General features: G+C 48.0%; 1 protein-coding gene across 1 annotated transcript; it reads left to right on the forward strand.

Annotated features, from left to right (window-relative positions):
• On the forward strand, positions 1–27,752 carry BPI (bactericidal permeability increasing protein). Its single transcript, XM_039864318.1, has 15 exons — positions 1–216; positions 2,930–3,044; positions 4,278–4,406; positions 5,854–6,015; positions 7,253–7,316; positions 11,578–11,641; positions 13,045–13,136; positions 16,058–16,234; positions 17,308–17,367; positions 18,744–18,911; positions 20,028–20,095; positions 22,336–22,378; positions 24,748–24,811; positions 25,806–25,882; positions 27,389–27,752. Exons 1-15 carry the CDS (start codon positions 87–89, stop codon positions 27,425–27,427), a joined length of 1,452 nt encoding a protein of 483 aa, XP_039720252.1. The 5' UTR covers positions 1–86; the 3' UTR covers positions 27,428–27,752.
• Positions 27,753–27,754: the final 2 nt, after the last annotated feature.

The raw sequence follows: 27,754 nt of genomic DNA on the forward strand, positions 1-27,754 counted from the left end.
ACTTTCATTTCCACAGCCAGCTCCTTTATAGGTCCCTGGTTCCCCGCCAAGGCCTCGAGGCTTTGGCAGCTCTGGAGCACAAAGACATGGCCAGGGGCCCTGACAACACGAGGAGGTGGGCAACCCTGGTGGCGCTGGCCGCCCTGGGCACAGCTGTGACAGCAACCACCAACCCCGGCGTCGTGGCCAGGATCACCCAGAAGGGCCTGGACTACGGTAATCAGATGCCTTTCTTCCTACCTCTCCCATCTCTGAGGGGCATTTATTGAGCACTTGCTGTGTGCAGCCCTTTAAATCCAAGGCATGGCATGCTCACAGCTTTTTAAAGCAGGCCCTCTCACCTGTCTCACATCTTCAGAAACTGAGGCGAGGCGAGTTGCCCTAGATCACAAGGTTGGGAAGTGGCAGCGCTGGGACTGGAGTGCGGGGCCTGGAGGACTCCAGGTCCAGGACTCAGGCCCCTGAGGGCCCTCACAGTCCCTTCCTTCCCTCTATCCCAAGCCCAGCTCGGGCTTTCGGGCCCTTTACTGCCTTCCAAAGCTGGTTCTCAGCCCTGCTATTTGCTTCGAAGTTGCTGGCTCAGCTTTGAGCGTGGGCAGAGCTCAGGCTGTGAGGAGGCTGAGCAGGGAGCAGGGGAAGCGTGGGGAGGGCCCTTCTTAATGGTCTCCCTCAGGGCAGCCACACTACCCATCTGGGTGACCCAGAGAGGGTCCCTCAGACCACTCATCCAGGCCCAGGCAGAGGAGAAAGGGACAGGAAGCAGCCCCTGCTGACCTGCTCAGATCTGTGCCAGGCACTGTGCTAGGAGCTTTGAACACACGATCTCGTTTCATTGTCATTTCAACCCCGGGCAGGACACGCTGTTACTAGCAACATTTACAGATGAGCAAACTGAAACTTGGAGAAGGTACTGCGTAGGCCAGAGGGCAGGCTGGATTTGAGCTCTGGTCTGATGTCCCAGCGTGGGGTTGTTCGATGCTGCCTCCCAGTGGCAGAAAGGTGAACTGCAGAACAATTAAGGGCTAGCCTGTCCCAGAGAAATCCCACAGAGAAGGCAGAGCCTCATCTGCTGGTGTACTACTGGGGTCATCAGGACAGGACTCGGGGGGACCTGGTGTACCATCCCCGAATTCCTACTCCAGCCCAGGCAGGACACCCCTGAATACCAAGGGGGCAGACAGAAAACCACATGAGCTAGGAGAAAGGAGTATGGCCCTGCTCTGAATACAGGGCTAGGGTGGCCCTGGAGCCTTCCCCGGGAGCAGAGACTTGGGCTCAGCCTTCAAGCCCAGAAGTCTTCATATTCTGTCACAGCAGCCTCAGTCTCCCCTTCTACTCACACCGCATAGGGCAACCACAATGGGATTTCTGAAATGCAGCCAATCTGCTCATGTCCCCTTCCTTACTTACACTATTCAGTGATTCCCTCAGGCCCTCGGAAGATGTCCGCATTCCTTGGCATAGCATTTGAGATCCTTCAAAACCTGGTCCCTGCTAACTCACAGATCCCAGCCATCCCACATTTTCTTTCCTCTCCAGGCAGTGCCGATATATGAATTGCTTACTTTTGAATTCCCAGAAGGCTTATCTCAAGTCATAGGTTCTAGGCCTAGATTCAGATCCTGCCCCCATCACTTGTCAGCTGTGTGGCCACTTTTGTGAATCTCCGCTTCCTCATCTGAGAATTGGGGTTGGTAATGGACTTACTTCCTACGATTGTTCAAATTCAGTAACGTAATCTAGTAACTGAACAGAGCCCAGAACAGTGGCTGGCACACAGTAAGAGCTTAAAAAGTGTTTATTGTTGTCGTTGTTGTTGTTGTTGTTGTTGTTGTTGTTGTTGTTATTACTTCCTAATTGGCTCTTAGAAAACACAAAGCCTAGGATCCTTCATTTTACTAATTACTCCTTCTCAGGTAATGTTTGCCTTTTAAATGGTTATTCGATGCTGTTAGCCATGTGATAACTGATAGTAGAATTCCTGACATTGGACAGTTACTCATTTATTCATTCAAGAAATATTAAGTGCATTATAATATTAAGAGCCAGTCACTGTGGTAAATGTAGGAAACATTTATTTACATTAGTAAGTAGAACGGACATTACCACTGACCTTCAGGGGTAGGAAGAGATATTAGTCAAGAAGTCACATGGATAAATGCACAGTTACAAACAGTACTGGGAGCTCCAAAGGAGATGCCCACACTATCAGAAGAATGATAATAAGGGGCTTGCTCTCATCTGCTGGGTCAGAGAAAGTTCCTCGAGGAAGTGATGGTCAAGCTGACTAGAAGTCGACCGTGTGAAGATGGGAGGAAGGGTTTCGTAGGCAGCAAGAATGGCATGTACAAAAGTCCTGTGGCGAGAGAGTCCAAAAGCCAGAGAGATGGAGCACCTATGAGGACACAGCACAGAGCTAGGCACAGAGTAGGTATTCAATAAATACTCATAGGATTCAGGACTGGGTGTTTGGAGGGCAGTGATATTTTAGACTAGGGGTTGGCAAACTACAGCCCACAGGCTAAATCTGGTATAGCCTATGAAATAAGAATGACTTTTACATTTTTAAATAGTTGAAAAAAGTTTTTTAAAAAAGATCTGACAACATGTGAAAAGTATATGAAATTCAAATTTCAGTGTTCATAAATACAGTTTTATTGGAACATAGCCACACCCATTCATTTACATTCTGTCTATGGTTGTTTGGGGGCAATAACATTAGACTTGAATGGTTGTGACAGAGACAGTATGACTGATGGAGCTGAAATATTTACCATCTGGCCCCTTTACAGAAAACCTCAGCTTTAGATCTCTTCGACCTCACTGTCCTTGTAATGGACAGGGGCGAGGGCCCAGAGCCTGCCCTGACCTGCCAGCTCAGGCTCCTGGGCTGCATCTGTGACCATTGCTCCCTGCTCTTTCCCCTCAGCCTGCCAGCAGGGAGTGGCCATGCTGCAGAAAGAGCTGGAGAAGATCGAGATCCCCTCTTTCTCAGGAAGCTTTAAGATCAAGCATTTGGGGAAAGGTGACTATAGCTTCTACAGGTAAGGCCTGTCTAGCTCAATCCTCAGTATGCAGGACCTTGTAGTGTTCTGGAGACACCAGGGCCTAGAATCGCAGAGCCACAAACTCCTAAACTCAGAGAGGTTAGGATCCCAAAGCTAGTTTTTACACCATCCCAAGGAGATACAATCTCCCAAGCCGAGTGTGGAGGAAACCATGAAAACTGTCTTTCAGGCATTCACCATGATTCCTGGAGGGGATGTCATCACCCCCAAAACCCTGTGCCAGGCCCATGTATCAATTAGGATTTGGGGGAGGAAGGTTCAAGGACAGAAAACCTAATCTGAAACCACCTAAGCCAGAATTTATTGGCTCACATAACTGTGATGTCCCTGAAAGAGTCTGGCTTCAGGTTCAGCTTGAGTTAGGCTCAAATGCCACTGGACCCTGTTTCTCTCTGCCACCTCTCAGTATCACTTCCCTTGAGGAGATCTAATTCTCATGGAAGGTATCAGCACCTTCTCCAAGCAAAAACCCTAAGATTCACCCTGATTGGTCCATCTTAGGTTATGTACGCACTCCCGAACCAATCACTGTGGCCAGAGGAATAGAATATGCTAAATAGCTGATGCCCAAGTCATAAGCTCCACCCCTTGAAGATGGAAGTGAAGTTAACTTTCTTTGGAGTAACATGGAATATATGTGGGAAGGGAGTTCCTTCAAAGTTAGATGGCAGTTCTATTACCATACGAAGCGGGTGTGGGCGCTGGGCAGAAAATTCATAAATGTCCTATAGAGAATTTTATATACCAATTCACTCAGCAAATATTTTTGAGCACCTACTATGTGTCAGACACAGTAGGTTTTGCCACGGTAGTGAAAAAAGACAGACACATTATGCCCCTTTACAAAATTTGTAGTCAACGGGTTAATATTTGTTATCTTCATTGATAGTCATACACTCTGCAAGACAGAAATTATTGTGCCAATTTTACAAATGAGGAAACTGAGGCTCAGGATGATTAAGTGACATGCCCAGGGTCACACAACAATAAAATGAAGAGCAGGATTAAAATGCAGACTTGTCTGACTTCAAAGCTTAGCCACTCTGCCCAATCCCACAGAGTTCCCAAGACTGCTCTCATAGCTTCTGGGTTGTCCTGGAATGTATGGGGTGAAGGGCTGAGGTAGGGGAGGGGTGAGTCTACATTAACTATTGACTGAGTCCTTGTATGGGTTCCCAGGAGGCTAATTGAACATTTTTTTCTTTGCAGCATGGTTATCCATAGCATCGAGCTTTCCAGTTCCCAGATAAGACTATTGCCCAATGAGGGTCTTGAGCTCTCCGTGACAAATGCCAATGTCAAGATCAGTGGAAAATGGAAGGCACGAAAGAATTTCATGTGTGTTTCCAAGCTTGGGTTTGTTGAGTGTATGGGTAAGCTCTTGGTGGTACTAGAAGGGATGAGAGCCAGGATCTCAGGAATGCCCAATTTTTGCCTTGTTCATAACCACTTGTCCCCACGGGGTTCCTGGGGCTGTTTTTCATGTAAGAAGGTTCAATATAACCCTTGGCTAATAGCTGAACATTTGTCCTCGTCTCAATGAAGGACACTGGCAAGGCTGATTTCATGCCATGTGGCTTAGGATGAAAGGCTAACTGAGACCTTTAATTTATACCTTTATCAGTTAGCTATTGCTGTGTAACAAGCATCTCAAACTCAGTGACTTAAAACAGGTCATACATTATCATTTACGTATCTCTGTGTTGGCTGGGATTCCCTGATCTAGGTTGGGCTCAGCTGTGCTCCACCTGTGTCTCCTCCTCCTCTCTGGATCAGTGGGCTACCCAGAGCATGTTCTTGATGATGTCAGGGGAGCCAAAAGGGCAACCAAAAACATGCAGATGCCCTTAAGGTCTAAACTCAGAACTAGCCCACGGTCACATCTACTGATATGCCATTGGCCGAAGCAAGTTACATGGCTAAGCCAAAAGTGAAGAGCATGAAAATGCACCAACCCCCACCCCCGCCACCAACATAGGCAAGAGTGAGCATAGGGATCCACAGAGGAGTGAAAAATTGGGGCAAATCATCCAAACCACAACTCTGAAACAAAATACTGGGCTCTCACCACAGTGATCCTGTCTGCTAATGGTAGTGGCCTCGGACTGACCAGTCACTTTAGCAAATTCTGTTTTGTGGGGAATCCAGGGAAAAAATGGAAGAGAAGACGCTTTGGTGGGGAGAGGGTTGTGAATCTTCTCTCCCTTACAAAGACCCCCAGGTCTGTCCATTCTCTATGACAAGAATTGCTTAACTCTTTACTTGGGCCCTTTTGCATCTCACTTCACTTACTGATCATAAAAAAGTAACAAGACTTCATTACATTATATAAGCGTTGACAAACCACATTCATGTCCACTGTCTTATCTAAAATATTTCATCTCCGAGGGAGGAGTTATTCACCCCATTTAACGAACAAGAGCATTCATTAATTAAAGTCATTGGCCCGAAACACCCAGCTTTTTAGTGGCAATACTGGTGTCTCACTTCTGATCCGGGGTCTGGGTAAGGAAACTGAAGCTCAGAGAAGTTAAGAAACGCTCCCAAAGCCACACAGCATGGGCAGAGGCTGAGGCAGTGGTAAGAGCAGGGTTCTGTCAGGTGGACCTGGCTCTTTCACTCAGCTGCTGTGTGACCTTGGGCAAGCAGCCTCCCTCTCTGAACTCCATTTCTGCACCTGGAGTGGGAATAATGGCAAAACTACCTTCTAGCATTGAAGTGAATTTCGAATGGCAGTGGAGAAGAAAGTGCTTGCTTCAACTCTTTCCTCTTTGTCTCCTTTCAGCAAAACCAAAGGCAACTTTTACCTGAGCGTGGAGGGTATCTCTATTTCAGCTGATCTGAAGCTGAGCTGCGACCCCACCTCTGGCCACTCCACCATCACCTGCACCAGCTGCAGTAACCAGATTGACAGTATCCGCATACACATCTCAGGCAGCAGCCTGGGGTATGTATGACTTCCTGGGACTGCGGATGGGAGGACGGACATCAAGGAGAACTGTCCTAATCATCCCCATGTTCAGAAAACATGCACTGAGTGCCACCTCCATGCCAGGCCTTGTGCAGAGACCTCGGGTATAGGGGAGGGACAAGGGTCCACAGATGGAGTGGACGCCGTCCCTAACTTGAAGGGTCACTTGTTCATTCAACATGCATTCAGCAAACTTTACTGAGCACTGACTATATGCCCCAGGCTCTGGGCTAAACACTATATTTGCACTAAGTTTTATAATCCTCACCGTAAAGCTATAGGCATTCATCCATTCATCCAGTCAACAAACATCAACTAAGAATCTGTTATGCACCAGGCTTGTGCAACATGCTAGGGAAACGGCAGTGGCCAATAACAATTTAGAAATAGCTAACAGCTATTGGAGGCTTACGGTGCACCCTGTTTTAAGCATGTGCCTTATCCCATTCAATCCACACAATGACTATGAGGTTAGTGTACTATTACCCATTTTATATAATAATGGCAAACCAAGACACGGAAAGAATAGGAAATAACCTAGCAAGTACTGGGAGGGATTCAGCCCAGGAATATCTGGCCCCAGATTATTAGCCACACAGTCCCTATTCTCTTGCAGCTTCCAGCCCAGTGAGGAAGACAAACATTAATCAAATCATTGCATCAATGAGTGGCTCACAGAGCATTTCAAAAGGATATAAGAACTAAGAAAAAGAGGCACAGAGTGCTGCGAACACATAGAACAGGAAGATCTGAACTAGCCTGGGAGCTGGCCAGTTCTTCCTTTGTGAAAAGACATTTGAGTTAAGATGAAAAGAATAAGTAGGAGTTAATTAGATAGGTGTTGGGGTTGGGGGTGTTTTCAGCAGAGGGAACAGCATGTGCAAAGGCCCTGTAGTGGGAGGAGGCACGGCACACAAGAGGATATGGCAGAGCAGTGTGGCTGACCTGCAGAGAGGAAAGGGAGTAGTGAGAAATGAGGCTGAGAGCGGGCAGGAGCCCAGCTGTGACCCTATTGAAGAAATAACCTCCTATACAGGTAACTGCACACAGGGGGAGAGGTGTCTGATGGGGCGTGTGCAGTTGCAGCCCAGGGGCAAGGGTGCCTAGGTCTATTTGGAATAGGAAGGACGGCTTCCCAGATGAGGCAGCCTACCGAGTCCAGCTCAGGGACACCTGGGAAGCCTCATACCTGTCCCCACATGTCCATCTCCAGGTGGCTGATCCAACTCTTCCACAAAAAAATCGAGTCTTCGCTGCGAGACACCATGAACAGCAAGGTAGGAGGGGCTCAGGTTCTCCTCCCTGGTCAGAGCGGGTGGGGCCCTCCCCACCCACACACCTCATGCATCACTGGACACTTCTGCTCTCGCCCAGGCCTCTCCAGCAGTCCTTATGGCCCTTTGAAATGACGAGTCCGGATCTAAAATTCGGCCATGCCTATTTTTCTGGAGAGTCCAGTGAGAGACTAAGAAAGGGTCACATCACAACCCAGTAACCCCCGCCTCCCGCCCATGTCCACTTAGACCACTTCTCTCCCCTCAAGATTCCTGCCTTCAGAGAAACCAGCATCCTTTCCTCTAACCCTCTCTTCCCCATCCCCACCCCACCCTGAACCCCATCTGTGATGCTCCCCACACAGAAAACATGCGATTAATGAAGCTGCTAGACTGGCGTGTGGCCAAACGATTTCCCGAGGCTGGAACTGGCCAGTGCTCTAACCCAGCCTTCACCCTAACCTGCCGCCCCCCATGCCAGCCAACTTCTTCAGTGGCGAAAAGGGGCCATTCATTGGGCTGGATTTCCACCATCAACTTCTAGAAATCCCGTGGGCCTGTCTTGCAAGCCAAGTGAGCTTGGCCTTTCTCTAGAGGGCAGTGGGGAGGTTCTAGGCAAGGGGGTGACCTGGCTAGGTTTGTGCTTTAGAACAATTTCTCTGGCTGCTGTGAAATGGCTAGAAGGGCCAAGAGTGGGGGCAGCGCTCTTGGGGAGACTGAGGAGGCTGTGAAGTCTTTTAGATGGGAGACGCTGGGTTTCTCAGTCAAAGGCATCAACAATGTGGGCGGGGAGACATCAAACAAATGAGATCGTTTATCTGAAGGCACATTGTCAAAAAAAATTTTTTTTTAATCAATGCATGGTTGTCAAAATGCATAACAGTGGATTATAGAATAGCTATTAGAGTCAGAATCTCTAGATTTTCATTCCGGCTCTAAGGATTAAATAGCCGTGTAATCGTGAAACAAATTACTTGACCTTTCTGAACTTTACTTCCATCATCTGTAAAATGGGGACATTAATACCTTCTTCACCAAGCTATTGTAAGGACTGCTGCTATCCTTAGCATGCTCGCCCCCTGGCCTGGCAGACCCATAGTTCAACTATCTTTGTAATTAAGTAATAATCGGAGGGGAGTGTTAGCTCATATTTAACATTCGGAACTATTAAAACAAGTAATTTCTTGATAATACCTTAAGAGTGGCCTCTCAATAGCAGCCTACCTAAAAAGTGATAATGCTGCTGCTTCTGGCGAAGATGATGATGATGGTGGTGGTGGGGAAGATGATGGTGGGGAAGATGATGCAGTGAAGATGGTGCTGGTGACCGTGATGGTGGTGGCGACGAGGAGGAGCAGAATGACCTGCATAGGCTGAGTGCTTACAGTGGGCTTGGCACTCTGTTAAGAACTCTTTACAAGGGTTCTAGAGTTTAATCCACACAAAATCCTTACAAGAGGGGTGTTACGGTTATCCCCATTTCACAGATGAGTAAACTGAGACACAGAGAGGGGAAGTGACAGTGCCAGGGTGCCAACCAGGCCACCCCACCTCAGAGGCGAAGCTCTTAAGCATAACAAGATGTTGTTTAGAAACGAGTACTGGCCGGAACGAATGAACTGACAGGTGGATGAAAGAATGAATGAGGTGACCGGGTTGTCCACGGTACTAGGAAGGGCCCGAAATGGGGAGGAGTGAGCTGAGGAGTGGACTCCCAAGGAAACCAGGGTGAAGGGTGGGTATCTGAGGGAAGGAAGAGCCTGCTTGAGTCTGTGTCAGGTATGTATGTGGGGAGTCTGATGGGATGGAGCATGGGAAGTGGGGGCCAGCAGCAGGAAGCCAGGATCCAGGCTGTGATGTGATTTGCTGTGTTTTGGAGCCATCTGGTGGCTCATGAGTGAGTGGCATTGGCGGCCAGCAGCAGAGGGACAGGCAGCCCAAGAGTCCAGCTGGCCCCAGCTGCCAGATGTGCTGCCCCTTGCACCTTTGGGCCACTTGGAGAAGAGGTACAGGCTCCTTAGAGAATAGCATTCTAAGCCCTCTTAGGACATCTGGAGTCTTATGAGATAGAAACACACTCCAGGAAAACAAAGGTTCTCCTTCCTTCATTCCTTTCTTCTTCCCTTCGTCCCCCAGATGAAATAACTTGATTGACAGAGGGGAAGGAGGAAGTGTGGAAGGTGCCCTCTGGGCAGATGAGGGGCAGCCCTGAGCGGGAGTAAGAAACTGAGAGGTTTGGTTGGGATGAGTTGGCCTTGGGGGCCTGTGGCTGGGAGGCAGGTGGTTCCTCAGGCTGGCGCTCAGGGGAAAAGTGTGGGCTGCACACCCAGTTCTGTGTGCTGGCCGTGTGGCAGGAGCAAGGAGGAGGTGACTTTCTTGGGTCTACTTCAGGCAAGTGCTGAAACAAAGATTCAGGTGCAAGAAGTTTATTAGGAGGCCAACCTAGGCAGCGCAGCGAGGGGCGTGGGGGGAGCAGGGACAGGAGCATTACTGAGTGGGCTACTGCTGCGGGCAACTGGGACTCGGTCCTGTGGATGATTCTCGGAGGAACCGTGGGACACATGCCTCAGAACTGCTCCCAGAGGGTGAGGAAGCTGGGAAATTTATCCACCAACCCTCACCCCTTTTTGGTTGGGGCTGTTACTGGCAGCTTTAATGCCTCGGCACTTGTGAGCAAGGACCAGGGAGCAGGGAAGGTCCTCAGGCAGAGAGAGTTGCCAGGTGTGTGGAGACCTGTTCACATCAGGTGCAGGTGACCTGCAGATGGACCATAGCAGGGGCCATGGGTGCATGTGGCAGGGCTCTGGGAGAGCATGTGGGTGCAAGCAGCAGGGAGCCCCGAAGGAAGCCCCAAGGAGCTCTGATCCTCAAGAGGGAAGAGCAGCTCATCCAGGTGACCAGGGAAGAGTTGGTGAAGGGACAGGCAGAGGGGACAGTCCTTGGTCCCAGGACTCTAGAAAGAGAATTTCTAAGAGACAGTGATCCACCATGCCAAGGGCCACCAGCAGTCAGAAAAGGCAAAGACTGGAGAGACTCAGTTGGATTAATGATGCGAAGGTCACTTGAGACTTGGGCTGAGCCACATGGTAAAGGTGGGAACTTATCTGGCCACTCTGCCTCCAGCCCCCATGCCTTCACGTTAGGGAAGCCTGTGATATTAATCCTGTTTTCCAGCTATCGGTTCAAAACAAATAGCTCTAAATATAGTATCATAAAGCAATTACCACTTTATAATGCTTATGCGTTCCGTGGATCAGGAAATCAACAGGCACGGTAGGGCTGGCTTAGCTTGTCTCTACTCCATGATGTCTGGGTCTCATCTGGGAAGACCCGAAGCTCGAGGCTGGAACCACCCCATCCATGATGCCTGGACTGGAAAGACTTGAAGGCTCCACTCAGGTGCAATTACCCGTGGCCTCACCATGGAGCTGGGGCTTCTCACAGCATGTCAGTAGGTTCCCAGAGGGAGTGACCAGAGAGGCAGCATTTCAAGACCAAAATAGAAGCTGCACAACCTTTCGTGACCTCATCTTTGAAGTTATACAATTTCACTTCTGCTGCAAGTGACCATGCCCTCCCAGATTCTAAGGGAGAGTACACAGACTCCGGGTGTGGCCAGGCCATATTCCAGAAGAGCAAGTGGAATGGAAAATATAACCTGCCACATTCCATTTTACAGATGAGAAAATAGAGGCCTAGAGAAGTGGAGTCACTTCCTCAGTGGCAAAATCAGCAGGGGACCCAAGTCTTCTTAGACCTGTGCTTGTTCCCCTGTGGGTCATGTGAGGGGCAGGAAGCTCCTCTGGCCACGCTCAGCCAAGGTGACAGTGCCCACCCAGACTTGAGCAGAGGGCCCGCCTCCTGCTCCCAGAAGCACAGACAGAAGGCCAACCACTGATCACCTCCTGCTGGTTTTTCACTTCATTTCACAAAGGATCTGAGACAGTAAAAGCAAACCAAGAAACACAAACAAACAAAACCCTCGCATTAAATAGAAAACATAAATACCCATTAGGAAAGTTTCATACTACGGCAGGAAATAAAGTGCAGACATGTAGGTCATCCAGTCATATATAATTACTATTTCCAGGCTACCTGTTGGACTCTGAGCTTCCTGGTGGCCAAAAAGAAAAGGGAAACTTGATTAGTTTCATGATTTTCGAAGAAACATTCCAGGAAATCAAAACGTGTTTAGATCATTATTCCCCAAGGACATTTTCCGCTATGGGAAGCCCTCTCTGATCACTTCTTTCGTTCTTCCCAGATCTGCGAGGTAGTGACCAGTTCTGTGTCCTCCAAGCTGGAACCTTATTTCCAGACACTGACAAGTGAGTTCTGGGCAGGGCTGAGGAAGTTGGTATGAAGGGGTTTGGGGAAGGGAAACAGAGAGAGTGTGATGGATGGAGCCAGAAATTTTCCCACATGGGCTTGGGCCTGGGTGGGAATGGATAGAACAGATTATTTTCAAATGGCAGTTGGCGTTGGATATCTATTGGCCCAGGTCCTTTTGGCAGGTCCAGACATGAGGCAGAAAAGCAGCTCACACCTGCTCATTCCCCTATCCCTGTAGAGGCCATAAAACCAAATACCCCCAGCTCTCTGAGGCCAGACATACATACTGACCTCAGATTTGAGGCCGGTCATTTCACCTCCCTGGGCCTCAGTTTCCATATCTGTAAAATGGGGACAATTCTCTTTAACCTCAAGGGCTTGGTAAACTGCGAAGAGCTATAGTGAGTGAGGGAGGGCCCCTCTGGCCTAGTGCTCACCATGGGCCATGCACCCAGCAGAATTGTCTCCTCTCAGCTTTCCTATTTTACCACGAGGAAACTGAGGCTCAGAAAGGAGCGGTGACTTGCCCAAGATCACAAAGCCAGTAAGAAGCAGAAGCAGGATCCAAATTCAGGTTTCCTTACTCCAGAGTCTGCGCCCCAAACTGCTACTTCGACTTCCTCTCTGGAAAGCCTGGCACGGCATGCACATAGTCCATGCCCATTGACAATGCATTGCCTTCTACCGGGCACCACCCACTCTCTCCAGGGGCAGAGCCCATCCTGGGGATGTTCAAAGCCATTGCAGTGTCTAAAGTTCAACTTCATCAGGCAGGAAAAAGATATTGGTTTGAGTCTCAGCTCCATCACTCACCAGATGTGCCATCTTGGACAAGTTGCCATTTATGAGCCTCTAACATGGGAAGGAGGGGCTATTTAATTCTCACTGATTACTGCTGGGAAACAGAGAAACCATTCAGACCCGAGCCAGCCTGGGCTCAGCCTGGGATATTATCACTGCTCATATCAATGCCTTCTGGCTCTCAAGGCCCTACCATGTACAAGGCATTAGGCATACACCTTCTCATTCGCTTCTCCAGAACCAGTGAGCCACCAGTATTACCCCATTTTACAAATAACAAAAAGCGGCTCAGAGAAGCAAAGGACATGTCCAAGGTCATACAGAGTCTGATTCAAGCCCAGTTCTCTCTGCTCCTTGACCTTGTATTTCAGCCTCATCTAGGAGCTATTGGAAGAAGGGAGGAAGATGGTGTCTGTGAGTGTGGGATGTGGGTTCATTTTCCTTTAAAGGGAGCTCAGGGTGGGCTCTCTAGAGGCGATGTGAATGGAACTAGCACTGCAGTTTTTGATTCAACTTTAGGGGGTGCTGACCCTGCATCCCAGGCCCCAAAGATGCTGCCATGGGGAGCCAGCTCATAGTCCATCTTCTTCCCCTCTAGTGACGGCCAAGATAGATAATGTGGCTGGGATCGATTATTCACTGTTGTCACCTCCGACAGTCACAGCTGAGACCTTGGATGTGCAGCTGAAGGTGAGACTTACTCTTGAGAATCATATACCCTCGCTCCAGGGGTTCCCCATCATCATCTGAAACAAATCTTACAGTGATTCCACCCCCTTCCTTTCTGTCCTCAACCATTCCCCCACTCCACTCTCTGCATCTTCTGCTCCAGTCACCCTGGCCTCCCTGCCATTCCTGAAATGCACTTTGCCTACCCTCTCCTCAGGCCCTTTGCACTTGTTGCTCCTTCTGCCCAGAAGGCTCTCGCCCAGATATCCACATAAACTCTCACTGCCTTCCTTCAAGTCTTTGCTCAAATATCCTCTTCCTAGAGATGACTTCTCAGATCATTGCTCCTGAAACAGCTCCCTTTTCTTCCCCCATATCCTGCTTTATTTTTCTCAGCAGCACTTATTACTAACACACACACACACGCGCACACACGCACGCACGCACGCACGCACAGTCACAAGTCTATCTCCCTCACGAGGATGAAAGAGAAGGGCCTATGACTGCTTTGTTCTTTATTGTATGTCCAGCACCTAGAACTGTGCTTGGCGTATAGTAGGTGCTCAATAAATATTTATTGGCTGGATGGAAGGATAGATGGATGGAGTTTCATTTTATGCTCCTTCCTCCTCACTCACCACCCTCCAACCAGATACACTGGACTGGTACTTTCTCAACACATCACAGTTGTTCCCTCATCAGGAACCTTGTCATATCCAGGCCCTCTGCCTGAACTCCCCTCCCCGCTCTACCCGCTGGCTTCTTACACTCCAGGTGGGTCTGTGCTAAACGTTACTCTCAGGCAGCCTTCCCCGACCATCCCAGCTGGAGTAGGTCCCCCTTCCTGAATTCTTTCTGGGTGTACCTCATTCAGGCTCTCCACAGTTGGTGATTATCTTGCTGTTTACTGTTTACTCGTTTGTTCTAAAACACATTTGTTAACAAAAAAGAGAAAGAAAAGAAAATTTAGAAATTACAGAGGAGCAGAGAAATAAACAAATAGGAAGGAAGAAAGAGAAAGATTATCTAAATACTACAACTCAGAGGTATGCACTACTGACATACAAGTTAGATTCCTCCAACCCTCCAGTCCTTGTCTATGCCAAGACCCAAGAACACACACACACACACACACACACACACACACTCACACACACACACACACGATACAGAAACAAAACACAAAAAATCACATACAGACATAGAAATAAATATGCACATTTTTACATGAGTGATGTTAGACATATTGTTTTACAACTTTTTAAAAGCAGAACAGTGAATTGGGCTCATCTTTCCAGGATGCCCTCCTGTAGCCCTTAAACTGGCTCTTGGGTCTTTCAGTGATGTGGTGACATTTGGGCTCTTTCCATTTTTTCCCCACAAACATAACCAGAGCTGCTGTGAACATTCTGGTAGGTAGATCCCTGCCCATCTTAGACTATTTTCTACAAGTGAAATTATTGGACCAAATAGTATGCTTTTAAAAAAAAAAATCTAAGTAAATATAGTCAATAATATTATAATAACTATGTATGGTGGCAAATGGGTACTAAACTTATGGGGAGATCACTTCGTAAATTATATAAATGTCTAACCACTATGCTGTACACCTGAGACTAATATAAAATAATATCGAATGTCAAAAAAATAAAGAGGAAAAAAAAGAAAAATCTAAGTAATATAACAGAATAAAGGATTTAAAGGATGCATACTTATCCCCAAGGAATGAGAGATGAGAGGGTCCTGTTCCCCACCCCTGCCCTATTCCCCTCCCCCTCTCACAAACCCCCTCCCCAAGTCTCCTACTCAAAAGTAATGACTGTCAGCCCTGGGCGGGGGTGGGAGGTTAGCCCTCCAGTTTCCAGGATCTAGGCATTCGAATACTCAATCACAAAAACCCATCTAGGTTTTCCTGAAGATCTGTTCCCCTGAATGGATCCACACCATTCTTCCACTTGCTTTTCTCACCGAACGACATGTCTTAGCAATGAACCCTGGTTGGTACATATGTCCATCTTATTATTTTTAAGAGTCGCCTGGAATTCTATAATGTAGGTGTCATGGTTGTTAATTTTCAGCGATGAAATGATTCAGAGGTACAGCGACTATTACACACTCTCACGAAATCACCACCCAGATTTAAGAAACGGTACCATTTTGTCATATTTGCCTCTGATATTTTGGGAAATGAAATGTCATGGAAACAAATCGTTCAGGCCCCCTTGGGCCCCCTCTCCTAACCAGCTCATCCCACCCCCCTGGGGAAATCACACTGATGACACCAGTGTGCGTCCTTCATGTCTGTGTTTTATACTTTTACTCCATACCTTTGTGTGTCAATAATTCTTATGCAGTGTGTTTTATAGGCCTCTAAATTTTACATAAATGGTATCCTACCACATGTATCCATCTACAATTTGCTTGTTTATAACTCCGTGTTATTTTTTTTAGCTAAATAAATGATCTGCTTTTGTAGCATGTTGCCAAATTGCCCTTCAGAAAACTATAAACATATATTCTCCAGCAGCATATAAACACTCACCAAAAACTGGATAGCATAGATTTAAATGACATATACAACACAAAAGTTTACTTCTCTTTTTAAAATCATTGCTAATTTGATAGATTAAAAAAACACACAGAGCCTGTTGTTCTTTTAGTAGAATTTCTGTGCTTCCTGGCAAGGTCGAGGCACAGCCAATACAATGGATGGGACTGTGCTCCCGGACCCTGGAGGCCGGGGTGCAATTCCAGTTTGCCACTTACCCCTGAGTGACCTGGTGCAACTCACTTCACCCAAGAGGCATGTGATGCTACTGCTGGTTTCTGGCCATGGCTTCCTGCTCTGTGAACGTGTGGTTGGTACCCACAGCCGGTTTTTTTTCCCATCGAGTTATGATTCCTGAAGGATGCCAGTCTCACTCTGTCGCCTCCATCCCCAGGGGGAGATTTTCAGTCTGGCCCACCGCAGCCCCCCTCCCTTTGCCCCGCCGGCACTGGCCTTTCCCACCGACCACGACCTCATGGTGTACCTGGGCATCTCCGACTACTTCTTCAACACGGCCGGGCTCGTGTACCAACAGTCTGGAGTCCTGAACCTGACCCTCAAGGATGACATGGTGAGGCCGGGCCGGGGTTGGTGTGGAAAGAGGACTCAGAATGCAGCAGACAGTCTGGTTTGGGGGAGATCAAGGTCTGGAATCTAGAGGCAGCCGGACCCGAGTTCGAATACCAGCCCCCTCTTTTGCAGCTGGGTCACTTGCTACAGATTTGGCCAGTGACTCAACCTCTCAGAACCTCACTTTCCTTACCTATAAAATACCAAGAACAATAGCTTCCTCTCAAGGGGGTAATGAAGATTAAATGAGATATAAACACATGAAAAGCACTCAGCACAGGCTTAGCAGGTAGGAAGTACTTGATGTGTAGTACAAGTACAGCTAACATTGAATGAGTGCTTGCTGTACGCCAGGCTCTATAATCCAGTCTTAGCATCATATTGCCATTATCATCATCACTGTCATTGTCTCAGTCTGTATGTTTGTGGCCGAGTCCTGCTCTGGGCCTCAGTTTTCCCATGTGTAAAATGAGGAGATGACCATCCTCTCCAGAGTCTAGATGCAACCAGATCCCAACCCAGTCACCAACCACGTGGGGTTCCTCCGATGCTGCTCCTGGAAGAGATGCAGATTCTCCCTCTCTGTAGGGCCACCACAGGGGTGCTGAGCCCCACCTGTGCCCTGCGGAAGTAAACAAAGGCCACTCATTGAGAACTCTTCAGAGTAAGGGGGTCAGCCACCATCATTTGCATTTGGTAGACTCAAAGGTAGGCAAAGGGGTGGGAAAACTTTATAGTGAGAAAAAGAGAGGGCTTCAGGTGTGTGCTTAGGGAGATTGTTGACTTGGAGAAGGTGGATGTGGGCTAATAGAAGCTGGGCATCCTATGTGATTGATTTAGGTGTATATCTGGCTTTTTCGAGGGCAAAAAAATTGGGAAGCTGGTAGTCACTGACCAGTACTGACTGTTTTGGGTTGATTGCTGCAGAAGGTGTGGGTCAGCATTCCATTGTCATATGTGGTCTGGCCATTGTCTATTTATATATTTAGTCTCTCACTCCTCGTATGGTATTTGCTCACCCCCAGTTTATAACAAAATCCCCCAGAATTCCCTTCTCTTTTTCCCTTGCTACAGATTCCAAAGGAATCTGAATTCCGACTCACGACCAAATTCTTTGGAACTCTCATACCCCAGGTAAGAAAAGGCCTGTTCCCTTTTATAAAGTCAGCTCATGAGGTGGTCTGGGGGTGTTAGGAGGACAGGGCTCTGCTGAGTGGCCTGATGAGAGCCCCACTCCAGATCCAGAGGCAGTCCAGCCTGAGAGAGTGGCAGTAGCTTTGTGCAGCCCATCCCCGAAACAGAGAAATGCTCCCAGCAGTCAGGTGCCCAGGTGTGCGGGTGGATGCTGGGGCTCATCCATTCAACAAATATTTATTTAGTGCCCACCATGTGCCAGGGGCATCCAGCAAAACAAACCATATCCCTGCCCTCTTGGAGTTCCCATCCAGTGGAGAGAGAAACTTATTATTCAGGCACTCAAAACAATACAAAAGGAAATGCAAACTGTGATAAGTGAAGCCAAAAGGTTGATGAGATCACTTTAGACAGGGTGACCAAGGAAAGCCTCTGTTTCAATCTGTTCAGGCTGTCGTAATCAAATGCCACAGACTGCGTGGCTTAAACAATAGAAAGTTATTTCTCACAGTTCTGGAGGCTGAGAAGTCCCAGATGAAGGTGGCAGCAGATTCAGTTTTCGAGGAGGGCTCTTTGCCTGGCTGGTAGATAGCCACCTTCTTGCTGTGTCCTCAGATGACCTTTCCTGTGAGCACCTACGGAGAGAGAGAGAGCTTTCTGGTGTCTCTTCTTATAAGGAAACTATTGAATCAGGGCCCCACCCTGATGACCTTATTGAATCTTAATTGCTTCCTTAGAGCCCCATCTCTAAATACAGCCACAATGGGGTTAGGCTTCAATATATGAATTGGCCGGGGGTGGGGGGGGGGGGGGTTGACATTCAGTCCTTAACAGCCTCTCCAGTGGTAACACTCAGAAATTTTTGTACAGGAGGTACTGGTGTGGAGGAAGTGTGACTTATAAGCTTAATTTGCATAACGATCACATTATTTTTACTCAGACTGTGAGTGAGTTTACTTGGGGGAGGACTGGAGGCCAGCAGAGATGGAGTGTCACCAAAGCCCTCCTCATTCCCCCTTGAAGTCACCACTGCTTTCTGAGGAGGTGACATTTGAACTCAAACCTGAGAAAAAGGAAAGAATCAGGCTAGGGAAGAATAGAGGGACAAGCACTCAGGGAAAGGAAGCAGAAAGGGCAAAGGGTCTTGGGAAGACAACATGTCATATTTGAGGAGCAGGAATCCCACGTGGCTGGCATTGGAGGCGTGTTGGGTGAGGTTGGCAGGGTACCAGTTACCAGATCGTGCAGTCTTTAGGATTCAGTCAAAAAGCAATGAGAAGACATTGGAGGTGTTTATTTGGGCCAGGACAAGGTAGGATTTAGAAACATTTAAATAAAATTGCTCCTTTTGTTGGTTGCCCCACTGGGGACTGCAGGTGGCCACGATGTTTCCCGACATGAAGGTGCAGCTCCTCCTGTGGGTCTCCTCCCCACCGCGCCTCACCATATCCCCTGCTGGCCTTGCCCTCACCCCTGTCCTGGAGACGCAGGCCTTTGCTGTCCTCCCAAACTCCTCCTTGGCCCCGCTCTTCCTGCTTGACATGGTAAGCTGTTCCCGAGTGTGGGCAAACGGGGGGGCCCTGGTCCAGGCCAAGAGCCCTGCTCTCAGAGTCAGGGAGACCAGTGTGAATCCTGTCCAGATTCAAATCTGGACTGTGTGGCTGCAGAACCTGAGACTGGAGCCAACATACTAACTGCTTCGGGCTCCTACAGGCATTCGTTTATTCAATTATTCGTTCCGGCGTTGACTTGAAATATGTGTATTGTTCCTGATTCATTCGCTCTTGTCTTTGGTCATTTCGTTATGTATTTGTGTATTGTTCATGTATTAATTTATTTATTCAATTATTACTTCATTCAATTATTCATTAGATTGCTAACTTGAAATATGCTATACCTTTTCTGGTTCATACATGCATCATTATTTATGTATTCATTTACTTATATCTTTGTTCTACTGAGCGTTCATTTGTATACTTACTTGTTCATTTATTCATCATTTATTCATCCACACATATCTTTGTTTATTCCTTCATTTGTGTGTTTAATCCTTCACTTATTCAAGTTCTTATTCCATTGTTGATTTGTGCATTCATTCGATCACTCCACGAATATTTGCTGGCACCCACACTGGCCGCTGGGAGTGAGTGTCAGACTCTCTCTCCGCCAGGAGGTACTCACAGACCTCAGGCAGTTCTGCCCAGTCTCAAGTTGAGGACCATTTTATCCACTTTGCAGATTTAATAGTTTTTGGGTGTTGCCCAAGGTCACACAGACAGTGGGCAGGAAAGCTGAGGCGCAAACCTCAGTTTTCTGACTCAAATATTTGTTGAATGAATAAATTAATGAATGGCTGTAAGAATAGGGCTGGCCTGGACTCCACCCCCATGGTCTGGCTTACATAAGCCTCAGGAGTAGGCTGAGAACTCTGACATGGTCTCAGAAGCCTGGGAGAAAAAGGTACTTGGTCGACAGTCCAGGATTCATCAACAAACATAAAGCAAAGGAAGAGGCCCTTCCTCTTCGGGTTCTGTGGGTCTGACCTGGCCGTATTGGCTCCTCTGCTGGCCTTTCTGAAGCTGACCCTTCTGGTCTTGGAGGACTTCCAGAGCCCCCAAGCCCTGGGTCAGGATTTTACCTCCTGGGCTGTTGTTTTGCAGAGCACGAACATTTCTGTGGAAGTTGGCACCAGGTCCAATAGGCTTGTTGGAGAGCTCAGCTTGGACAAGTAAGTGGGCCTGTGGGGACAGGAGGAGGGGGCTTCCCATCTGTTCTGGTGTCCATAGGCTAGCGATGACCTTACGATGTCATCTTTGCTTTCCTGAGTCATTGCTTTCCTGCTCACCCATCACATTTAAGCTTCAAACAGTGCAGATGGCACAATATCCCCATTCTGCAGACAGTGAAATGAATGCTTAGAGATGAAGTGACTTGCCCAAGGCCACACATTGTAGGGTGACCAACCATCTCAGTTTGCCTGGAGTTTCCCAGTTTTGGCACTGAAAGCCCCACATCCCAGGACACCCCTCAGTCCTGAGCCCACTTATGGCTGGACAGTGCAGGCTGATGATCCACTCCACATTGAACCACAGCAGCCCCCAGCCACCTCACGTCCCCAGCGTTCCTTGGCACTTGGAAAACCCACGTGAACTTCTTTGTCTCCACCCTTGGGATTTCATCAGTCCTCCCCCTGCTGGGAGATTCTGTGATCCATGAGCCTGGCTTTGAATCCCGGCAGCAGAGGTCATGGTTAGGAGTGTGGGCTCCGACGTTGAGGCCTGAATTTGAAGAAAACTCACCTTGGCAAGCACCAAACTCTCCAAACTTCAGTGTCCCTGGCTGTGAAATAAGCCTAATATTTGTTCTTTGCTAACAGCATCGTCATGAGGATAAAATGAGGTATTATTATGTGCTGAAGTGTTTGGAATACTGCAAGGGATGAAATAAGTACTCAATAAGCAAGAGGGAAAGACAACGAGAGACACACAGAAAAAGAGAAATGCAGAAATGGAGGGAGAGAGGAGAAAAAGAGAGACACAGAGACAGACAGACACTCAGAGACACATACACACAAAGGAAAGGAGGAAGGGGAGAGACGCAGAGCAAGGGAGACAGACAGACAGACAGACACGTTAAGAGGGAGCCTCTCAGAGAAAGACAGAAAAACACAAAAGGAAGAAAGAAGGAGAGATAGAGAGCAGGTGACACACAAAGAAAAAGAGAGAGGGAAACCCTCGGAGAGAGTAGATGTGATGACCCCAACATTTAGACCCGGCCTCTGCCTCTGAATCACGTTCACACTGTTTAACTTGAGTCTTGACCCACGTTCCTGCCCATATCTGCCTTCTTCCTGGCACAGAACCGTCCTTAACCTTGAGATCAGCTCCTGAGGTTTACATGCTGCTCATTTCCAGGGGCATCATTCTGACAAGTGTTACTGCTTTGGAAACATGTGGATTTAATTTTCCTTGAAACACCTGTGGGCCTCTCACGTAGAGGAGCCGGAGAGGATACAGCTGGATTATGGCTGAGCACAGACTTTCTGAAGTATGCAGGGGTAGAGGTTGAGAATCCATAGGGCAGGAGTCCTAGGGCTCCCAACTGTTGGAGAACAAGAGTGAGTTTTGCGAGTTTTCGAGTTTTGTAGGGTATTGGATACAACAAGAGTTTGGGCACCAGGGAGACCTGTTTGAAATCTTACTTTGCTAATTATTACCTGTGTGACCTTGGACAGATTGCTTGACCTCTCTGAGTGTCAGTATTCTTATCTGTAAAATGGGAGTGTGATGGCCCTTGCCTCTTGGAGTGTTATAGGAATTCACTGGGGAAAGTACTCAATATAGCGAATGATAGGGGTTCAATAAAATGCTATGTATTACCCTCTTTCTCTGAGATCACTGTTAAAATGCCACACAGGCTATAAAGAAGGGATAGTTTATTGGCTCAGATAATTGAAAAGTCTAAAGATTTCAGGCAAGAGTGGATCCAGATGCTTAAATAAAGTCCTCGTGACTGACTCTCTCCATCTCTTGGTTCTATTATTCCCTATGCTGGCTTCATTTCCTAGCAGGCTGTCACTAAGCGGTGGCAAAAAACAGTTACCGGCAGCTCCCTAATTTTCCTGGAGGAAAGAGAACACCTCAGTCCTAGTACTTCCAGTAGAGGCGCTGGGACCAACTCTCATTGAGCCAGCATGGGTCACAGGTCCATCCCTGAAGCAATCTCTGTGGCAAGGGAGGTGGACTCTGCCCTTCGGCCAGCCCACCCCAGAGCCCAGCACTAACCATGTGGAGAGCGAGTGACTTCTCCAGAGGAAAAATCGGGAAACTGTGACGAGAGGAGGGGGGATGGATACTGGGTGGAAAAACGAGACGACATCCAGTAGAGCAAGCCCCTTCTCCCCAGTAACTGGACCCTCATATGGGTCATGCACATGGTGGTCTCAGCCTCCCCCACCCCTTCTTACAGGCTGCTCCTAGAACTGAAGCACTCGGACATCGGCCCCTTCTCGGTGAGTCTGAGGCCTTTGGTGGCTCCTTCCTTCCCCTGACCTTGAGATAACTGTCTTGAGGGCTGCTCAAGCTCATGGCATCATTTAAGGAGGCCACTGGTTCATTTGCATATTATTTGCATGTGAAGTGATGATGGGAAGAGCTTTGTGGGCAGAGAGAGCTGAGCTAGAATCACTTTTCTGTGTTTACTCACATCACTGTGGGGTTTGGGCAAGTCATTTCCCCTTTTGGAACCTCAGCCCTTCCCCACAAATAAGGAATAATCCTTTCCACTCAAGTTAGTGTGGTGAGGTTTAAATGGGATTAAACGTGCACAAGCTAGTATGGAAAATCTGCTCCACAAGTATTTGTTGAATGAACAGTGAATTAGTTTACTGAGCACCTACTAGGTGGCAGGCATTACCCCAAGTGTGGGGATATGTTCGTGAAGAAGACAGGCAAGTGACCCCATGTAGAGCCTTATATCATGGTGGAGAAACAGACAATAAGAAAAGAAGATCATTTCAGGCCAGATCCATACTATAAAAACAAAATGGGGGTGAGGTAGAAAGTGATGAGGAAGTTTGAAGATTATATGGTGTGACCAGGGAAAGCCTCTCTAAGGAGGTGATATTTGGGCCAAGGGAGCCAGCAAGAAGATCTGCTGTAGGCAAAGGGAATAGCAGGGGCAAAGGCCCTGGGGCTGGTTTCACCCCCAACCTTTTAGGCTAGAATAGATTTGAGTTGAAGGGCAGTGAGAAGTGATGAACTGTTTCACGCAGGAAGTGACATGAGCTGATTTATGTATACCTTTATGAAAGATGTCCCCGGCTGGGGTTAGAAAAATGGATTACAGGAGACAAGAGTTAGAACATGTGGAGAGGCATCTGTATTTGTCCATCTAAATGGAGAGGCAGATGGGTTTGTCCATCTAAGAGATGATGGGGCTGGGACTAAGCCAGGGAGGAAGAAGAAGATGGTGGATTGGGGACATACAGTACTTTTGAAGTAGGATTAGACAGAACTTGGTGAGATATTTGATATGTTCGCGAGGGAAGTGGCAATGAAGAATGACGCCTAGATTGTCGGCTTGAACAGCTAGGTAAATGACAAAGTCACTTACTGAGATGGAAATGGGCAGATAGAAGAGAGAGGAACAGGTATCTTGACAGACCAGGTAGATGATTCCGCTACCTGGAATCACTGACCATCATTAAGTAGACTCACCCCTGCCTCCCCTGCCCAACGAGGGCACTGGTGGTGAGTGGCCCACTCAGTAGTAGCTTAAATGCTCTTCAACAGCTATCCTCAATGAGCACCAACCTTGTAACTTACACTGGAAGTCAGAGTCTCCCAGGGGCCTCTTGTTGAACCCCGGAGAACATTTCCTTGGACCTCTGAAATACCCCCTCCAAGATGTCCCCCAAGTGGGTGCCTTGTAAGCCACCCAACCCCAAAATCAGACTGTCCCAATGTCCCCTCCAAATCTGATAGAAATGCAGCCAGCCATTTCCAGCCAATGAGATTGTAACAAACAGACAGACTCAAAGCAATCTCACTGTAATTTCACAGATTTCCTGATGATAAGCCTCTCCTAGTAACTTGACTCAGTGTGTAACTAACTTCTGCTTCTACAGAAAATAAAAATTTTAAGTTCCTAGATTCATGGGAAGAAGGGCACCACATTTGATGAGCCCAGAGAATTATAGCATGGGGAAGGAAACTCTATTGTTCTGGGAACAAAAATGTACATATTTACAAGTCGTAAATGTCGCCACTACAGGCAATCCTCTTGAGGGTGTTATATTATTGTTGAATTTTTTTTGTCATTGCAAAAGCGAAACATATACATTATAGAAGGATCAGACCCTGCAAAACAAAATATTTCCTATTTTCACCACTTCGTTAATAATTCGGAGTCTCTATCCTTCCTGACCTTTTGCTATGCATATTTGATAACAAAATGGAATTACATAGTTTCTACAGCCTGTTTTTCCATACTCAAAAATAGATTATGACTATCTCTGTAATGATAAATATATTTCTACATTGTTATTCAAAACCGTTGCATAGTATTTCCTAGTATCAAAGTGCCACCATGTCCTGCAGACGATTTCCCAAGATTTGGACATTTAAATACTCTCTGCTGACCTTCTTTATTTCTGCCTTATACCTTACAGTTCAGAATTTGCTTTGTATCTGGAAATTTTAGGGCAAAAGAGATCATTTCTGTGACCTTGATCTCGCTGCAGGGTTTCATGTCATCACCTGGGTCCACCTCTCAATGGTTTTCCAGCTGTGAGGTTGCCCTGCACGGGAGGGAGGGTGACAGAAGATCGTGGATGCCTCAGTGCCCTGACATGGGTCCCATCTCTCTTCTGATTTCCAGGTGGAATTGCTACAGACCATCATGAACTACATGGTGCCCACTGCTGTGCTTCCCAAGATTAATGGTAAGGAGCTTTGGAGAAACAATTGATTTTTAGTCCTAGGGGAATTGGTGGGGTTAATTCCTAGAGCTATTTAATGCCTGGTCCCAGTTGTGGGGGCTAAGAGGTGGTCACCCCAAATGAACCTTAAATTGCATCTGATGCAGAAAAGGAATGGAAAAAAGGCACCCCACCCAGGTGGAGGTCCTACTACATGCCCATCTAATCCTTATGATAGCCCCATGAGATGGGGGATTATTACTATCTCCAGTGTTCATGGGAGGAGATCGGAGAAGTTAAGGGACTTATTCCAGGTCACAGAGCAGGTGGACCTCAGTCTTTTCTCAGCTCTGGGAGGAAAGCCAAGGAAGAAGGGGCTCGGCTAAGGGCTTATGCTCGCCACGCTTGTAAAGGCCCTAGGCAGGCCTGTTCATAACCTTGGCAGGGTCAGGGGCAACCGTACACATAGAGGCCCACATAACGTGTGACTAGAATATTTAATGATAAATTAATCTTAACGAAGGTAGCTTCATAATCACCTAGGAGACCAGGTTTGAATTAAGGATTCTCTAGAGTTCTGGTTCAAAGTGTGATGGTATAGGCAGAGCCTCCCCCGGCCACCACCCAGCTCCGGTTCCATCCTAAACACTGAGGGACTTCACGTGGACATGAGTAAACCCTCTAATCACATGTCCTCAGACTCTCCACACCCCTATGAGCAGCCTCCCCTGACTGTCACTCAGGCCTGTCGTCCACCAGCAGCACCATCCATCACCCTCAGGAGGGTGGTCGTGGGCAAGACTCCTGCACAGGTCCTGGATGTGAGCTTGGGTGATGGGGCAGAAATGCCAGGGTCCCAGGTCCCTGGAGCATGATGGAGAACAGGGTGGGAGACTCTAGGGCAGCCTTCTTTGCCAATCCCTACCCAGAGCCAGGCACACCGGTTCAGGGAGGCCACTCACCTGGCTCTCTCGGGCTCCCTTCTCCTCCCCTATCCTTACCTTTACCTCCATTGCAGAGAGGCTGCAGAAAGGCATTCCTCTCCCATTGCCTGGCCAGATGCAGCTCTTCAACCTAGAACTTCAGTCTCACCAGGTAAGTCTCAAAGCTCCCTTTTCACCAAATCTCCCACCACAACAGCAACCTGGTGCTCAAAGTTTTCTCTGTGCAAGCCCCATGTCGAGTGCTTTCTACCCTTAAAGCAACCCTGGAAGGTGGGTGCTCTTAATAAAAAGGGAAAGAAGACTAAACTCAGAAACGCCAAACAGCTATTGAATAAAGTTCAGGTCCAAAGCCATGTCCTTGCTTTTAACCACTGCCTGCATCATTCTCACACGATACTTGCTAAAAATGAAACTCACGTGGTGGCCAGGGCCTCTTTCATCAGATAGCTGCATTTAAATACTGACACGTGTGTTGCGTGCCATCCTTGGCATCCAGAGTCATTCTAGGCCCGTGAGGTATAAAGCGTGGTCAGCATCTGGCAGATTTAGATGCCAGAATGGACAGGCTCCTCTTGCCTTTCCCCCAGCCTGACTTCCGACAGCATCGGACACTATTTACCTCATCTTTGGGAGCTTTCTTCCCTTAGTTTGGAAGCCCCCTGCGCTCACCCCCACTCCTCACCAGGCTTTTGCAATCTCTTTTTCGCTGCTTCCTCTTTCTCCTTCCATCCCAAGGCGAGTTCTCCACGGTTCCTGCCCAGGCCTCTGCCCTTCCCCCACTACGGGCTTTCCCCGGGCACTTCCATCAACTCAGGCTTACCAGCCACCTTTGTGCCACCCAGTGACTCATTCAGCTGCACTTCCAGTTTCTGCCGCCCTCCCGACTTGTGCATCTGCTGGCTTTCTTGGCACCTCCACTCCGGGGCCCCTTAAACCCAGCATATCCCAACGGAGCTGATCACTGTAACATAACCTTCAACCCCTGCTCCATTCCTTACCTTGGTCAAGGGCTTTCCTGATAACCTCGTGGCCCTCCTGGAAAACTCCTATCACCCAAATTCCTTGATCTCCCTCACTCCCAATGTCCAATCAACCCCCAGTTCCTTAGACCAGGGAACAAATGGAGCTAAGAGACTGTGGAATAATAGCTGAGAGAACAGAGGAAACACATTCAACTACGTTCCCCGCCTTTAAGCAAGTTTATCCTTCAAAAAAAAAAAAAAATGACCCCATGGCACGATTTAATTTCTTCATTTCCGAAAATTCTGAGTGAAGAGCACGAAGGAGCGAAGAGAAGTGGTTTTGCAGTCTTGACTGGAACGAGGTTCCCTTAAGCTGCCATGAGGCTAGGATGACAAATGAAGGCTTCCAGAGCTGCCTGGGAGTCTCCGCGTCTGAGAAGGAAGCAGCTGCCAGGGAAGCTGCTGACAGATTCACAGGCACTGGCGGCCACTGTTGTGCAGACTCCAGAGGGAGACCCCGAGTGCGCCCCGCTCACTCCTGCCTTTCTGTCAGCAGACAGGCCCAACTCTGCTCTCTCCTTTCCAACAGGCAGGGCCCCTGAGTCTCCTTCTAAAAACCCGGCAGCCCCACACTCACAACAAGCGTGCACTTCCCTTGTCAACAAGCTGATGACAGTGTTCCCATCTCTCCCTAGGATTTCCTACTGTTTGGAGCGGATGTTCACTATGGCTGAAGTCTCCACGGGAGCTGGGGGTTGTCAGCCGCGCCAGGAGGTGATAGCTTGTTAGCATCCATCCCTGACGGGCCCGTGGGGCACAGGCCACTTTCTCCAGGCGTCCCTCTCTAGCTCTTGACCCAGACACCCTTGCAAACTTCTCTGAACTCAGGTTCGGAAATGACCTAAACATAGGGAGCCTTGTTCCTTGGAAAAGTGTGTGATATATATTTTAGGGATTATGAGCTTCTTTCAAAGGTTAAGCCTGCATGGACATTTTCTCCAGGGGTTGCATTTCAGTTATAACCACAATATTTCTCTTTGTACTTTGCAAAAATAAAAAAT

Source organism: Pteropus medius, unplaced genomic scaffold (genome assembly GCF_902729225.1).
Source record: "Pteropus medius unplaced genomic scaffold, Ma_sr-lr_union100, whole genome shotgun sequence".
Classification (NCBI taxonomy): Eukaryota; Metazoa; Chordata; class Mammalia; order Chiroptera; family Pteropodidae; genus Pteropus; species Pteropus medius.